We start from the raw sequence: 17,711 nt of genomic DNA, 5'->3' as shown, positions 1-17,711 counted from the left end.
TCTAAGTTTAATACCGGTTGGTCGTCCCTTCGATTAATGCGAGTACCTCCATTAAAGAAAGATACGTTTTAAAGAGAAGACACGTTTTCGTCAAATCCTCTTATTTTATTTTGCTTGTTACTCTGGAAATACTAGGTTTAGAAAGACAATTTGGTCATGATTCCAAAGGAAATTGTCCAAGGATTCCGAAAAATATAATAATTTTAAGGGGCAGTACTGCCAATTACTTTTAAATTCGATTTAAAGACTTAACTTGCATTTTTCTCAAAAAGTACAATTTGATTTCAAAAGTTCCAACTCCATTGTATTCCTCAGATTTTTTACATAAGAATCACTCAAAACCACGAGGTGTTCTTTGCCGAACCAGAGTTATAGCGATTTGAAGAAAGAAATCAGCGATTTTTCACAAACTATCAATAGTAAAATTACATTTTCTTCTTAATACTTTTTTCGGATTTCTTGGGTAATTTCCTTTGGAAACATGATCAAACTGTCTTTCTAAACCTAGTATTTCCAAAGTTCCAAGCAAAAGAAAATAAGAGGATTTGATGAAAACGTGTCTTTTGTTTAAAAATGGAGGTACTGCCATTAATCGAGAGAACGTCCAATCGGTACCAAACTTAGGATTTTTTCTTGCTAACCTGAAACGAACAATCTGACAAAATTTAGTTCAAATCGGAGAAGGTCGATTACAAGTTTGTCCTTTTTCTCGGTCACTTGACGTGGAATGATCCAGACATTATTTGCCTTATACCACTCCACACCGTCCTTTGCGTAATTCTTGCGTAATTGCGTTTGTCCTTTTTCTCGGTCACTTGACTTGTAATTACCCAGACATTATTTGCCTTATACTACTCCAGACCGTCCTTTGCATAATGGCATGAAGCCAAATCCGACCAGAAGATCGTAGGACAGTTGCTAGACTTTAAAAGAGGAAGAAGTTGCTTTTGGAGGCACTCTTTCATATACACCTGTCCATTCGTGGTATCTGTGGTCACAAAAGGTGTACTCCACTTTTCACATGTACAAATTGCTTGCCAAATCAAGAATTTCTTGGCAAATTACGACATCTTCTGTTTTCGGAGGTTCTCTGAAACATCAAAGTTATTCTTGGAAGTGAAATACTGGTTCTGTGAAATCTAGTTGAAGTCCGTTTTCACGTACCGTCATCCGTGTACCGTTTAGGTCCAAGTATAAGTAGCCAAAATTTGTATAGTGGTTAGTAGTTTTGAATTATGCCTATAGTGAAAACTAGCATGGTAGGTCTCGTGGTCCATAATACAGCACAGTGGTTTTGTCAGTTTTTGATTGTATAACTTCCAGGCACGACCGTATTCTGTTTTTCGTCACGGTTTGGGGCCTAGAATTTGAACGGAATCTAGCACGAGTTTTCTGCACGAATCTTTTGCTCAGATTTAGTTTTTTTGCCACATCTAGAACGGAGGTGTTTGGTGTGTGGTCGAAAGCCCCAACTATGCGCTTGTGATCCTTTCATCGGTGTTCACTAATAAGTCTGGAATTCCCCAAGGTAGCAACGTGGGACCTTTACTTTTCTTATTGTTCTTTAACGACGTCACTTTATCGCTTGGCATTGGATGCAAATTAATGTACGCTGAGGACCTGAAATTGTTTGGTCCAATACAAAACATAGTCGACTGCCACAGCCTGCAGGAGTTGCTCGATTTGTTGGGTGAATGGTGCAAATTGAACTGGCTCATTGTGAGCATTGCTAAATGCAAGCTGATGAGTTTTTACCGCATTAGAAATCCGATTTACTTCAGCTACACTATTGATGGTATTGAGTTGCGCAAAGTGGATCAAGTTAGTGATCTTGGCGACTTACTGGACTCAAAATTGACGTTTAACTTACATCTTGAACTAATTACCTCTAAAGCATCTCGGCAGTTTGGATTCATTTTCAAGATTGGACGAAGTTTTGAGGATCCGCATTGTCTAAAATCACTGTATTGTGCTCTAATTCGCCCGCTGTTGGAGAATTGTACTTTGGTGTTGTTCCCTAAACAGCTAACCTGGAACATACAGATTGAACGCGTGCAATGAAGATTCACCCGACTTGCTTTGCGACATTTTCCATGGAACCATCTAGATAGCTTGTCCCCATATGCAGATAGATGCCGTTTACTGGAACTTGACACTCTAGAACGTAGACGCAAAATGCAACAGGCATTATTTGTAGCCAAAATTATCAACGGCGAAGTTGACTCTCCAACGCCCTTAACCATGCTCAATTTCCGGGCATCACAACGACTATTGCGCTCAACGAGTTTATTGCAAACGCAGTTTCACCCGACTACATTCGGTTACAACGAGCCAATTACAGAATGCATTAGAACTCGGACGTGAAGGAACTGTTAAATTTCTGTGTCCCAATGCACTTGTTTGCGCAGAAGCTACGTAGTTTTATTTAACTTAAGTTTTATTCATGTAGACAAATTCAAGGTCAGATGAATTATCCCAAATAAATAAATAAATAAACACTATACGGAGGCCTTTTTTCTCTCCATCTTGACTTACGATCGACAGTCAGATATTCTTCAGAATTCGGGATCTCCAAGATTTTACCGGTGGCGCGATGTGATTGATTCTTATTTTCGCTATACATGTGCAGAATTTTTTTGCGAACGCGCTCTTCTTTCTTGCCATTGTTCAGATCTTTGCGCACCTGATGAGAAGACTCACACAGTGTAAATAATGCACTTCTAAGTTTCTCCATGCAAAGTTTCAATTAATTTTACCCAACTGTTCAAACGTTAAAACTTGCTGTGGACACTCTCTATGCAATCCACTTGAAATCTATGCAAAATCTATGACGTTGAACGTTGTACTGAAGTATTGTAAAAAAAAACCTAGGCAGAAAATTAAAACATAAATGACTAAAACTTTATCTTAGGTGATCTAAAAAAAAATCTGAAAGTTTTAGCTTTTTATGTGTGCTGGAACAGTGTGGCATGAAACCTGGACCTGCAAATCCAGCCAGGGCTGTCCTGCACTCAGTACACCTAGTTTGTTTATTTACCTGTAACGCCTCAATCAAACAAAATTAGATGATATTGGGTATGGCGCATTTATAGAGTCAATTATTATCCATAAGATTGCTGTACTAAGTATTGCTCTATCTTAAGTGTTTGCCAGGTAGATAGTATTACCCAGTTCACACTGGGTGGTGCACCAAGAGTGCAGGACAGCCCTGAATCCAATTACTTTATTACTGCAATAAAACAGTGCTAAAGATTTCTAGCTAAAATTTCTAAAAAGTTAAGTTTTGTGATGATGTGATATGTAAATAAGCCATAAACCAATAAAAGATAATCTAGCGTTTATACAACATTATGTAATATTTAGATTTTTGGAACTCAATTGTCTCCTCAACTTCGAGTTGCCTGCAAGTTACACTGATAGGAAGAAAAATTAAATTAGGTTATAGTAATATTCTTAACAAGATTATGGTTTAAGCATCTAGTCGGGGTCAGTCCCGGTGTGGTGATTAGCATTCACGCCTCTCACGCCGAAGACCCAGGTTCAAATCCCAACCCCGCAGAAGTCATGAATGACCCAAGCTGCTCAAGTGGCTATAATCCAACAAAAAAAGCATCTAGTCTCTTCATGTCTGGCCAAGATAGATCGATAATCTAGAGTATTACTTTTGTTTCCGGTTCTTGAGATAATTCTTCATACTTGACAACACCAAATTAGCATTAACATACGTATGAAACGAAAGCCCAATCCAGCTAGAAAATCCACTTGAGCGCGTAAAATTTTGGGCCCACCACCACACCACCTTCCTTTCGGAAACGGTTACCCATCGGATTTCCAGTAGTTCCCCCGCACTCCTTTCCCTTCCACAATTCTCTCCACAGAAAACGGTAAACACGCTGTCATCGAAACTCGTTTTGTACTGCTCCACGAAATCGCCGGATAACAGCGCGTCCGTTGAGCCAGCAGACCACCTAATAAATATAAAACGTTAAAAATTGTTGTCACATCATCACTCATTCTCATCTTCGATCTACAACAACACTTCCTCTCCGGCGTGGCCTCAATTTTTCGTTTTCGTTCCTCTTTTTTCCGCGATAAAGTGTACGACAGTGCTAAGTATCAGTATCAGAATTAAAATAACACAGTTTAAAATTCCTGCGCTACTCGTATCGAACTCTCCGACTTTATTGAAAAGTTATGTCATCTACCGAAAAACCTGTTCCATAAACGGGAGGCAATGACATTAAAATAATCCAGTCGGAAGATATAACACTGAATGAGCTTTGTCCAGACAGTGCGACACTCTATTCCATTCTGTTGCTGTCCTGAGCATTAATCCATTCGATGATAATCAATCGTAAATACTGGTTGAGCTACTGTAGAGGTAGAGCGTGGGTGTCTTCGAGAGCCAACATTGACCCAATCCATCATTCTGTTCTTGCAGTTGACAAGAGATCATCATGCTTTCGTGCATTTTATACCTAGTTAACGAAAAGGGGATTTTGAAAATGTAAATCACTCTCCAGAGACTTTCGGTTTTCACTGTTTGCGGTGTCCAAATATTTACAGCTTCGTATTCCAGAAGCTTTGCAATTTTCCAGATAATTTAGTACCACTAAAATATGGAGGTATATTTGAAGAGCTTCTAACGTGTGTGTTTGCAGTGATGAATTGGTGTCTAACAAACTATGAAATCCCCAGAGGGACCCGTCGGTAAGGCCGCCCGTTCTATAGAAGATAGCGATGAATTGTGTTATTGTTTCTTTTCTCCAGTGCCAGCGCTTTAACAAGTGAGCTTGGAATTGAATTAAGCGCGACTTTCAAGCGTGCAATTTGTTAGACGACCGGCTGGTTTAAAAAAGGTTGAAACGTCTGTCACGGTGTAATTAAAGTAATTGTGACTATTATTGTATGTACTGAAGTAGTGGCCGGGTTTATTTTTTTTTGTTGTCCGCTGTTATCTGCGAGATTGGAATTTCTAGCGTTTTGTCCGCGCGCACAGGATCGAATCGTTCCTTCCCGCCATTAGTTCGACATCGCTAATGGAGAAAAAATGTGAATGAAAAGCGTGAAGAGAAGGCTGGCCAACAGCTATAAATCAAACAAGCTGGAATATTTTTCGTTCGTTTGACAACGCATCGTACATTTTGGAACAGTGCAATTATGGTTATTCGGTGATGTTATATAGTGGAAGTCCCCAATTGAATTCATTTAGTTTAAACAATTTTAGCTGGAATTTATTGAATGTCTGCTGCTGGGGGTGACGACATTTCTTCGGCTGCTCGTAATCAAAACTTTGCGCTCAAGTAGGTGTGATTTACTCGCACAGTTCGTGATCTAGCTTGTCTAGCTAGTTTGGGAAATTCTCTCTGTCAGTATTGAATGCATTAAAAGTTTTCTTGCTTGACTCCTCCCTAAGGTATTTGATTTCGTATCGGGAGGACTTCTGCTGCCGGCAGAGCTCTTGTCTCCTCGTACGTACGGTTGGTTTGAGTGGATCCTGCGATGGGATAAATATAGGGTGTACAGCCGTGCATAACATGACGGCAGATGAAAGCATGAGAAATGATGGAAAATATTTTTCTCCTACATTTTCTTTCGCTTCTATGAGCGATTGCTTTTGTCTGAACCCTCGTCATGTTAAAATTTTGTTGGCTGATGCTTATCGTAGCGCTTCCTTTGTTGAGCACACAGGTCTCTCTTTGCTTGCGCCATTTTGTTATAATTTCGACATCGTATAAAATAATGCATTACGTGGCGGCTTGAAGCTGTTCGTAAACAGTTACACAGTTATCGTATATGCAAAGCTCTAAGTTATGCATTGATATTCAATCACAAAGTAAATCTTGCTCTGGGCGTTTCAAGAATGACCCTGATGGACGTGTGGCCGAGAGCTGAGTACAGAATGACTTCGCAGTTAACCAGACTGTAGGCTCCCGCTGTTTCTACTGCTGCTGCCGCTGCTGTTTCACAATAAAATGCGAGACCGGTTTTCCTAACATTTGCCTAGCAGCAGATTTCCGTCTAGTCATTCCAAATTAGCCACCTCACTCAGCATGAAAGCATGCTCCTAAAGCAAAACCTTCACAGTGCACCGATAGACTGCTGACTGCTGAATGTTCTACAACCCCATACATACCTATCGATCGAAATATGGCCGATCTAAAATCGCCAGAAAAGTTTCAGTATCATTTCAGCTTTATGCACAACAATTCAAGAACTCTGCCCGACTGCAAACGAATCGAATCGTTCGTCAGATGAAGTATCAATCAAAAATACAATCACCTGCTAACTGTTCGCCAAAGAAAGTTTTCATTTTCTGAAGCTGGATCAAATTCAATCTCTGGCATGATTTGCTTAAATGAAATTGATTAATTTCCCCGGTAGGTATGTCTGTTTTGTAATACAAACACAAGTTCTGCTTCGTAGAGTGTTTGCATTTTAATGAGACAATTGAAAAATCATCAATTTCAGTTAAGTGGTTAATACTTATCTACTGCCATAGTGAAGTTTGACAGCTCTGTTTCGGCGAGCAGATGTACGAGTAGAATATGCGGTGAGCCATAAAATAATTAACATTGCTCCATGGCGCTCCGTGCTAGCGTTGCGTTTCTACGGTGTCTGCTGACATAATAAATAATAACAATTATAATCGATCGAAGAGAGATTAGTAATTGTGAACGCTACAGCTGGATGCTAGGAAGTGGAAATTACAGCTGATTTCATCGTTAGCGTGACGCAGCTAGTGAACTGGAATGTTTACTGGATCGTAGTTCGACGGAGTTCCTTTAGGTGTGAACTTTTCTTATACCTCCGACCTAGGATAAAGGCACACATCTTCTACAGGATTGTGAGGAACGTGCTGCTCGAGCCACACGCATGCTCAAAAGAATCCTTCAATAAAGCCACGAAAGTCAAGCCAAAGAAACAAAGTTTAAGCATTGACCCGCTTAAATACACTAATTGTTAGGGTATTATTTAAGTGTTCTATGAGCTAGAGTAACCAACCTATTTTGGACCCCATGTGAAACTGAAGTTTTTGGAGCGTCTTAGTAGAATACGGGGCCCCATATGAAAACCTACAGCAGAATCTAATGAAAGTATACAAATTATGTACAGCTTCCCATGGAGTCCAAATTAAGTTGGTTGCTCTATATATTTTTTCTATAGTAATTAAGTCAAATCAATTTTCTCCAAAAATGTAAATTAGCTCAAATTGTCTTTACTTTCCTTGATAATGTTGAATTAAAATCACCGAAACGTTGGATTATTAGAAGCAAAACGTTGTTTTAGCTGCTATAAAACGACTGCAAAGCCGAAAAACCGTCCCAAAAAATATAGTTTCACAGTCGATGAGCATACATTCAGTATAGTAATTAATTCATTTTTCTAATAGTAATTAAACAGAGATTATTTTGATAAGTCATGATGCATCCCCAGCAGGAGCGAAAAGCAATATAATATCAAAATGTGTTATGGAAATCGAATAACTCGTATCAAAATTTGGTCTTGTTTTGGCTGACATAGTTGGTAAAATAACAAAACATAACATCAAAATTTTGTCCCTTGAAGGCCAAAAGAATAACTACTTATGTTATATGAATAACAAAGCAATAACATGGCTGTATTCATAGTTTGGAATAACATATTTTAGTATTATTAAGGTATTGAATAACAAATGCAGTAGCATATGATATATTAATAAAATCATTTCATAAAATATTTATAATTTAAAATCTCTTTAGTCATTAAAAAAAATTTATGAAATATATCGAATGATATAAATGAATGATAAAGATATGATAACAAAATCAGTTATTAAACTCATCTTACAACCAATGTTCTAAATATCTACTCAATAACAAAATGTGTTATCTCCATATCTGTTCAATAACAAAATATAGCATTATACTTCAGTCTAATATTGTTTTTCTTTTATTTTGCTCTTCGCTCATGCTAGGGATAATTTAACAATTCTCTGTTGACTATGATCGAACTCTCCAATTAATACTGGAAAGGAATCACAATGTAGCTCTATCCTGAGAATGCATCAACTAAAAATAAGAGTGAAGGACCGTAATGATTTTTTAAATATTGTTTGCAACATGCAAAATTTCACATATGCCAATAATATTAAAAATGTACATAAACTTTTAACATTTCTCTAAGATACGTTGATAGATTTCATTAATATTAAGGGCTGGATTATGACAATATTTATATTGGGATGTGACTTAGTACAAAAACGAAGGTAGATAATAAAATGATTATATTTTTAACAGCTCAATCGCTCAATCAAATGAAAGTTGAAATTCAACAGCGTGCCACTGTACTCGAACAATTAGTTTCACACTCAAGCTTACGAAGTCGGCTGATTATTTTGAACATTTTCAATGCTTTCAAGTGTTTTTTATATTGGAGTACTCCTGCGAAAAGTTTATTTTGTTTTGTTATTTTAGTGGATAAATATATTTAATCTATCTTGTTGCGAAATTACCAACACCTGCAGAAATAAATTTGTTGCTTGTTACTAAATTACATGTGAGATTCAGAAAAGAATAGGAAACTATTTGATAGAATCTTAATTAGAGTGTTCATATTCTCTGATAAGCACTAAACCAATTACCCCTATTATTAGAGTTAGTCGCTGTGAATTTAGAATGCTATTTTAGTTGACTTTAAAGAATGAATGTATTATTGCGGATATTTCAATTAAACGTTTTCCATAATCAGAAGAGTAGATGTTTAATGTGTGAGTATGATTAAACTATAGTTCAATTTATTAATTCTACACACAGAGATGTATAGTGAGTGTTAGTACAGGTTTTAGACGTAGTTACTGGCAGTATAAAATCAGCTTGATACGTTTGCGGTAAGGAAATTTTAATTTTTTCTAATTTATATCTATTTTATAATACTTGGAATCTGAAATATGATGGTAGTAAAACGCTCCAATGGTATTAACTTTAAAACGTTGATTTTTCACCGACAAATCTACAAACTAAGCCAAAGCCGATGTGTGAGCAAGTAACGTAATTATCAAAACGCACGTGAAAGTTTAATGCGTGATTTAGTCTGAATTGCGTGACTAAATTTGAACAGCTTTCATCGTTTCCGGTATTATATTCCAATTAATGAAATTAATATTCAAAAGCATTCTGAACCTTTTAATAAACTTTAATATGCTGTAATATCATTTATTACCGACGGCTTAAATTATAATAATAATGTTAAGCCTCTCTGTCCCAATATGGCTTCCGATACTAAAATCAGCAGATTAAATTTTTGAGGTACCTATTTAAATGTGGATATTTTAATCTTAGAACTTAGTAGAAATGTTGTTATATAGTTTTACTTTACGAATTGATTACTAATAATTTTTTCAGGTGATCGAAAACTGTAAACCAACCTTGGAACAGAGAGGGTTTTAAAAAAGAATCAATTTGAGCGCAAGTTGTTAAATGATAATAAAATGAAAAATTTGTACCTACGTATAAACGGATCGTAATATAACTATAGTAATAGAATTAAGTGCAACATTTTACATTTTTCTAATTTTCGCTTCAATTATAATTATCAATAATAGGGATATCAATAATACTTAACATTAAATTTTTAGGTACGATTAACAACAATTTTGCATCAGACAAAACAAATTTTTAAAAACATGAAACTCAAATTTGTTTGCATCTCGACAAAATTATAAACATTGATTTATACATTTGTGGCTGCGCATTTTTCAGAACATTGCTATTACCCTTATCATCAATATCTAAAAATTTATCTGAGGATAGTTAGAGATAGAAAAAATAGGACGCTATACGTATTTAATTGTGACATGTTATGTCATGTGCACATGTGACAATATTAAAGTCTGTAAGGAATGTGTCACTGTCAAGCACTGTCACTGTCACTCTCGGTGTAAATAAAATTGGACTTGCGAGGATTAAAACTAACGAATTCGTTCGACTATTACTAGTTGCTGTTTGAAGCAAAAAATCTATTTAATTTACTATTCTTTTTTTTAATTTTATCAATCAAGCGCCCTCTCCAAGCGAGTAGTAAAACTTTTCTGAACACATATCGCGTGCAAGAAGAGAAACCTGTACTGCATGTTGTATGCTTCGCGTCACATCTTACGTAACAGAATTGAATCGACGCAAGAAGAGCATATAAAAGAACGTCTACAACCTAACCAATGTGTTTAAATTTAAAAATATGGTGAGACAGCTATAACATATATAGAGATTATTGCAGTTTAATGTGAGCGTTCAAAATTTATAGATGAGCGCTGAAGTAACTTTTGTATTCTTTTTTCTTAAAATAAAAAATTCCCGAAATCTAAACAGTTCGGTAAAAATTTTGGTGATACATATCGAAGTTTACGGAAGTTTAGTAATACTTGGAATCATACATTTTTTTACTTTTATTTTAATGTGGTTTTAACCAGTTGGTTATTCACCATAGAAATTCGATTCTTATTTTAGTGTTTAGTGCGTACGCGGTGCCTCCCAGTTGGCTCCGAGGTATGACGCTGGCCTAGTAAACCAGTCGTCGTATGTTCGAATCTCGACTGGGAGAGGCTGTTAGAGTCAATTGGATCGTAGCAACTGGCCCTGCAATTGTCCTGCACTCTAACAGCTGGCTGCGAAGTCTGTCGTATAAAAAAACAGAAGGTCAAGTCTCGATAACGGAATGTAGCACCTAGGCTTTGCTTTGCTTGGCGTACGCGGATGCACTCGCAGCGCTACACAGCGTGTGTGTCTGTGTCATATTCATTTTCGTTCCATTTTTCGTATGGTTTTTATGGTCAGTTATTGCCAAATTCGTAATTTTATTAAAAACTTGTCTCACGTGCACTGATAGTTTAATTGTCAAAACACTTGGGCGCAAACCGAAAGAGCGTGGGTTAGAGCCCCACTCAGTAATTGAACTACACAGTATATTTTTGGCCCCACATCAAAGTTTCGCAATATCATCCAGTCTACCATTCTTCCTTACCAAACGCTCCTCCAGTTAAAACTTGGCTTAATGTTCTTCCTTCCGGAAAGTAAGCGAAGTGCTTAGAAATACATTCTGCGGCGCCATATGTGCATTTGTTAACGCTGATTTCCTAATGAATTTTCAACTAAATGGATGAGGACACTCCTTAACATCTTATTTACATGTTTTACGGCTTGCATAAGTGTGTTATCTTTTCGCGTTGTTGTGACAAGAGTACACTTCATATTTATACTATATTGAAGGATTTGTCTGAAATGTGTAATTGGATACCTTCACAAAATTTAGGGAGTTTCTGGTAGCGTGAATGAGTTGAAGACCAGAAACTGTAACTGTTAATGTAACTGACATCCCCTGACATCCCATACATTAAAAAAAAACTTGTGAACAGTTACATCATCCAGGGATGGGTTGATCACTTTGATTCAATTTTGACTCATTTGACAGTACCGTCTCAGACAAAGTTTGAAAATGTTATGTCGCTATTTATCTTGGAAAACTAGAGAAAATAGTTTCGTTTATTAACCACGTGACCAACAGGACGAAATAAAAACACATTAGAATCACAAGTAAACGACTAAGACTTTCGTAATATTTACTTTATTACCTGTTTGTATAGAAATATCGGGCAATTTTTGATACTCATTGACATTTCAATGAAGTGAACTGAATTTAACTAATAAAACTGACACTTAGCAATACTTCTTCTCATAAAACTGACACTTAGCAATACTTCTTCTTCTTCTTCTTCTTATTCTTCAGCATAGAGCCGGAGTGACTCGTGCTGTTTCAAGTACTCGTATCCATTCAACTCTGTCTTGGTCTACTCGTCGCCAATTTCCTAGTCGTCTCAGAAGTCGCAAATCGCTTTCGACCTGGTCCAGCCATCGTGCACGTTGGGGCCCCCTGTTCCTTGTGCCGGTGGGGTTGTTGAAGAGGACTATTTTCGTCGCACTGTCGTCCGGCATCCTTACGACGAGTCCGGCCCACCGTAGCCTGCTAACGTTCGCTAGATGTACGATGGGAGTCTCCGCAAGCAGTGCCTGTAGCTCGTGATTCATACGCCTCCGCCACTCTCCGTTTTCAGTTTGTACTCCGCCAAATATCGTCCGTAGCACTTTCCGCTCGAACACCGCAAGGGCCTCCGTGAGCAGCGTCACGGTTTCAAGTCCATAAAGAACTATCGGTCTAATAGGGTTTTGTACATTGTTAGCTTCGTGCGGCGGCGTATGCTTCCTAATCGTAGCGTTTTACGAAGGGCAAAGTAGGCCCGATTTCCCGATTGGATGCGCCGCTGAATCTCCTTACTAGTGTTGTCCGCAGTGACCAGCGATCCCAAATACACGAGCTCCTCTACCACTTCTAGTTCGTCGCCGTCTACGGTTACCATCCGTGGGAGACGCGCGTTTGTTTCCTTTGAGCCTCTTCCTTTCATGTATTTGGTCTTCGACGCATTTATTTTTAATCCAATTCTCGTAGACTCCGCTTTTAGTCTGACGTAGATTGCCTCCGCCGTCGCAAAGTTCCTGACTATGATATCGAAATCATCTGCAAAGCCTAGAAGTTGGCCACCCTTGGTAAAAATCGTGCCTCTTTTTTCGATGCCCGCTCGTCGGATCACCCCCTCAAGAGCGATGTTGAACAGTATGCAGGACCTTGTCTCAACCCTCGCCGCGTCTCGAAGGGACTCGAGAGTGTCCCAGAGATGCGAACGAAACACATGAGTCGAACCAATGTAGCTCTGATCAGTCGCGTCAGTTTGTCCGGTGTTCGTGCATTCTCTGCCATAGATTGTCTCGATCGACTGTATCGTATGCTGCTTTGAAATCAATAAAGATGTGATGAGTGGGCACGTAGTACTCCCGACATTTCTGCAAGCTCTGTCGGATAGTAAAAATTTGATCCGTAGCTGCGAAACCCGTAGCTCATGAAACCCGCCTGATAATTCCCTACGAAACCTTGTGCTATCGGCGACAACCGGCGTAACAGGATCTGGGAGAGTACCTTGTAGGCGGCGTTTACCTGCGTAATACCGCGATAGTTGCAGCAGTCTAGCCGAATAACCCAGTGCAGAGCCTTTGCTAGCGTTTCTCCGCCATGTTTATAAAGCTCTGTCGGTAGGCGCTCAGCAGCCCGATTTCTCGTTTGACTTCTTGGAGATCGGGTGCTAGGACATTACTGTCTTCCATGGGCGCTCCTAGGTTAATTTCCGTAGCGCCTCCTTCTGTGACTTCACCATTGAGGTGTTCATCGAAGAACTGCCTCCATCTGTCGACCATCTCGCGCTCGTTTGTGATTAGATTCCCTCCCTCGTCCATACACATGTCAGGTTTCGGTGTGTAGCCCTTCCGAGTTTGATTCACCTTCTCATAAAACTTGCGCGTGTCATTAGCTCGGAATAGTTGTTCTAAGTACTGTTCTAGCAATACTCTGTTTGCTGATTTAAAATCTGATATGAATTGATTCAATTCTTAGCTTGACATCTCTTTTTGCTCGGTCGGCTGAGTAATAATGAACAAGAAAATATATTTAAGATTCTAATTACATATATAAACTAGCTGAGTTTCCGATTCTGTTCGGGGTCGCTTTTAGCTTTCTCCTTTTTGTCCCCCAACCACTTCCGGTTTTTTTCAAAATTCCCTATAATAAAGGAGATACTAGGTTGGACCTTCCCCATTGCCAGTCGCCATCCTTCTTCCTTTCCCATTTTAGACACCCCTATTTTGACTACCGGCCACTTATATAGCTGTTATTTGTCTGGAAAATCGCCTAATAGAAAAACAAAGCCATCTTTCCACATTTGAACCTCTCTGCCTTGTCGAGGTGCACCCTATCTTTTGATAACTGCTCCTGTTGTTGACAACTATGCTAATTCCGCTTTGTCAAGTAATATATAATCGTAGTTTGGTGAAAAACTGTCCATGTGTTCTGGATTTATGGCGGTACATCAAACATACACTCAAGATTGTGTTTTATATCTTCTGATATAGATAAAAAAATAACAATGCAGAAGCTACAATAATTTTAGAGGTTTTTTTAATTTACCCGTCAGGTTTTCGGTGATTTCATCCTACGTCATTTGACAGCTCGACTAACAAAATTGTTTTATCGGTTGAGCTATTGCCCTGTTGTGAAATGCACAAAGTTAAATGTGTGTTGCATTTCATTGCAAAAATGTGAATAGAAGTTGTGATAAATGTAAATGGAAAAAAATCCAATTTAGGTATCTGGGATAAATTACAGCTGTACGTTGATGACGTATTCAAAATACAAGCGTTGCACATCTCTTTCAAATGAAAACAAATAAATCTCCTTCGTGTCAAATTATGCTATGATTTGATTTGATATAAACATATGATGATTAGTTACAAAAAACATGCTTTTTATCTAAAAGTAACAAAGCGTGTTATAAGTAAGAATGAGATTGTATTTGTGTTTCATTTGTATGGGAGCCCCTCCTCTTAGTGGGAGGAGGGGTCTTTTGCCATCGAGAGAACCTTCCGTAGCCCCAAAAACCCCTACATGCAAATTTTTACGCCGATCGGTTCAGTAGTTTTTGATTCTAAAAGGAACATAGGGACAGACAGACAGACAGACAAAAATCCTTTTTTATAGGTATAGATTAGTTACAAAAAACATGCTTTTTATCCAAAAGTAACAAAGCGTGTTATAAGTAACAGAATGAGTTAGCATTTTTGTAATACGTTTTGTGTGTTGCAAGTTCTTCTATCACGTTTCTAACAAAGTTTAATGGAAATATCAGCTAAAGTTACAATTCTGGTATATTTTTGTTTGAATCGGGATATTATTGCTTGATGAAGTACATTTCGCTATTCTTGTTATTGGCACATTTTGTATGAAAGCTAGGAAAACTACGGCGCGCCGTGGCGAAAAGAGCTGCCAAAATATCCAGCAGATGTGTTGTTGATCGTAGGCTTAAAAATGCTTTTTGGCCCCAAAAATACCAGGATAAAGATTTTCAGGCGAACGTTTATAGCCTGGTTTCTGTACGTAACCATGTGGTTAAAGGAATTCAAAATATTATATTATACTGTTCGTACTTTTATACCCTTTGTACTAATATTAAGCATTCAAATTAATAACGTCCATTTTTGTCAAAGTACATCTATTAAAATATTAATAACATTTCTATATTTGTAGTAGTTGGTCAAAAACTGAGTTGACTAAAGTCGATTTTGAACCGTGCAAAGCAGAGATTCCGCACGTTTGCTATAAATAATCGGGTACATTATAAATATCTGCATAATTACTACACTTCAAATTAGTCGGTAAATATTCCCATGCAGATAGTTCTTCGTATAAGTGGTAAAAACATTTACCTTTTTAAGTTCAAACAGTTGAGGTTCATAATTTGCCAAATAAGTTATTTGTTTTTGTTCCATGATAGAACATTAATAATACAACTTCATTTAATTTTATATTCGGCTGTAATATAAAAATTGCTCGTGATTTTAGCAATAAAATCATTACAAGTGCGTTCCAATTTACAAATATAGCACAAACCTAAAAGATTTAAACAAAGGGTAATTTTGTTAAATTTTTTATTATTTAATTGTTCTGTTCCTGTTTTTCACATTTTCCAACATATAAAAGCAACACTTCCAACAGTGCTACCGCTATTGTTTTCGTCTGCGGCACCAGGAGGAGTCCTTAATTGCTATATCGATTGATTGTCTTCCTCGATCATCTCGATTCTGCGGTGGTAACAAATGCCCCACACAAACCTCTCTAGAACCGAATTTGTCGCTTGTTAATATTCAAACAAATTCGGATCTACAGGGTAGATGTAGAACAGAATTCCGATTTATCCGATTTGCAAATAACTGGACGAATCTGAAAGGGGAAAATATGCGTTATTATTGTTTCAAATATTTATCAACTCCACTTAAGTTGATAAAGTTATAATGAAGGATATTTTAGTGCTTCGTTTACGCAAGGGAAAATATAGTTTCAACTGTTCATGGCATTGCTTGTTTATATTCTAGTGTCCGATTACGATAAATGGTAATTGGAAAATTCAACAGTTTTCGGTTTGAACAGCGTTTTTAAACTGAATAAAATTATTAGGATTTTTAAAAATTGAAAGGCAGAAAGACAAATTTTCTACAATAAATGCTTGAATCCCAGTGAGAAATTATAAGTATTTTGTGAACTTCATTAAAATACCTGGAAATTGAACAAACTCTCGTAACATTCTAATAAAACTGTTTTTCTACTAATTTGTAGTTTGATTATTTAGCATAAAATTCTATTGGAATTATTTGTGATGAAACAATTTATAGTAAAATAATATTTTACTGCATCGAAAACCGGGCTTAGAAATTGCAGGATATTAATTTTTCATTAGATAGTTGGAGATGGAAGCGCTATATAATTCAAGGTAGGGGGGGGGGAAATAATTCAATTTCAAATAGTGAAAATAGTAGGTCAGTAATTGAAAAGTAGAAGAAAAACGCGCCGCACAAATTGGGACGTCGTCTATTAGGTGCCTCGCTGTTGCTAGGCATCCTTCTCGGTAGGAGCACAAACGACAAGCTTTTAGCGTTTATATTCCCTCTGCTGCCGTTTAGTGCGTTCTCTCGCTAAGATGCTGTTTTGAAAAGGCTTTCAAAATCAGCCGAGTTTCCATGGTCTAGGTCCTTTCATTGCTATATATAAATATTTTCTAAAATACATTAGGAAATTTACACAGTAATGACCGTGTTATTCGTAGAATGCCCATTTTTATTGAATCCTGCGCAGCAGCGGCACAGTCATTTTGCCGATTCCTTATTGAACCCTTACTCGGAAACAGGAAAATTATGTTCGTTATCCAGTGATACACGGCAGCACCAATACTGTTACATCAATGCGAATGTAAGCGATGCGCGCGCGTCAGGAAATTCTGTAAAAAGGATCGTCCTTTCTACCACACAAGCACGCACACCCCAATAGAGGCAGCATGTGGTACCGATGTATCCGTAGCCGGGTAGGCGGGTGAAAAATCGAAAAGGGAGAGTTTCTACCTCCGTTTGCTGTTGCTGTGTGCTGGTGAACTTCTGATGCTGCCGACAGGCAAAATCTCCCTTTGCTACGGAGTTACGTGCCTCTGCGTGCGGCTGCTGACAAGGCTGACATTGATGTGAATTTGACGCGCTAACGAAAAAGATGGCTGGAGATTCCCTGGAAATAGACGTACAAACACATGGTGGTTAGCACTTCAAAGCAAAACGTGTGATAATGTATTATGTAAGCAAATTCAAATAAATGTGACTCTTCATTTTCGCCCTTCCCAGCCCGCTAACGTCTAATTATCGTGGTCTAGAGAAACAGAAGCTCACGAAACACTCAATCCGTAATGTTGCGTATTGAGTTCGGATGAGTGTAGAATGATTCAAACTTTCTCCGGATGGGGCTTTCAGAAAGCAGCCAAAATTTATCGTTCAATCGACATCGATTGCAGTATACTTTTTATTTTTATGATTCAAGTCCATTTCAGAATGAACTTTTATTTGACAGCTCGTGCGATGATGATTTTTTTCTTATTTCGAAGGTGCTGTTGTACAAAAATATTTTTCATTCTATTGACCAGAACACAGTCCGCCTTAACGAAACATCTTGTGTAACTTTTCACTTACAGGTAATTACATTTGTGACACATAAGCCACATCGCAGTTTCATCACTGCTGTTAAAAGTTTACTCAACAATCTCT

General features: G+C 37.7%; 1 protein-coding gene across 1 annotated transcript in view; it reads right to left on the bottom strand.

The window, feature by feature from the left end:
- LOC128733110 (homeotic protein deformed-like) overlaps positions 1-17,711 on the bottom strand; it is a 108,624-nt gene that overhangs the window by 29,318 nt on the left and 61,595 nt on the right. Inside the window, exons 4-5 of the mRNA XM_053826730.1 lie at positions 4,040-4,109; positions 3,789-3,968 (exon numbers count right to left, since the gene is read on the bottom strand). Coding sequence (XP_053682705.1) covers positions 3,789-3,968; positions 4,040-4,109 — 250 coding nt within the window. The remainder of the gene's footprint in view (positions 1-3,788; positions 3,969-4,039; positions 4,110-17,711) is intronic.

This window comes from Sabethes cyaneus, chromosome 1 (genome assembly GCF_943734655.1).
Source record: "Sabethes cyaneus chromosome 1, idSabCyanKW18_F2, whole genome shotgun sequence".
In the NCBI taxonomy this organism is placed as follows: Eukaryota; Metazoa; Arthropoda; class Insecta; order Diptera; family Culicidae; genus Sabethes; species Sabethes cyaneus.
Note: the sequence above shows the minus strand (reverse complement) of the source record. Positions and strands in the feature narration are given on the sequence as shown.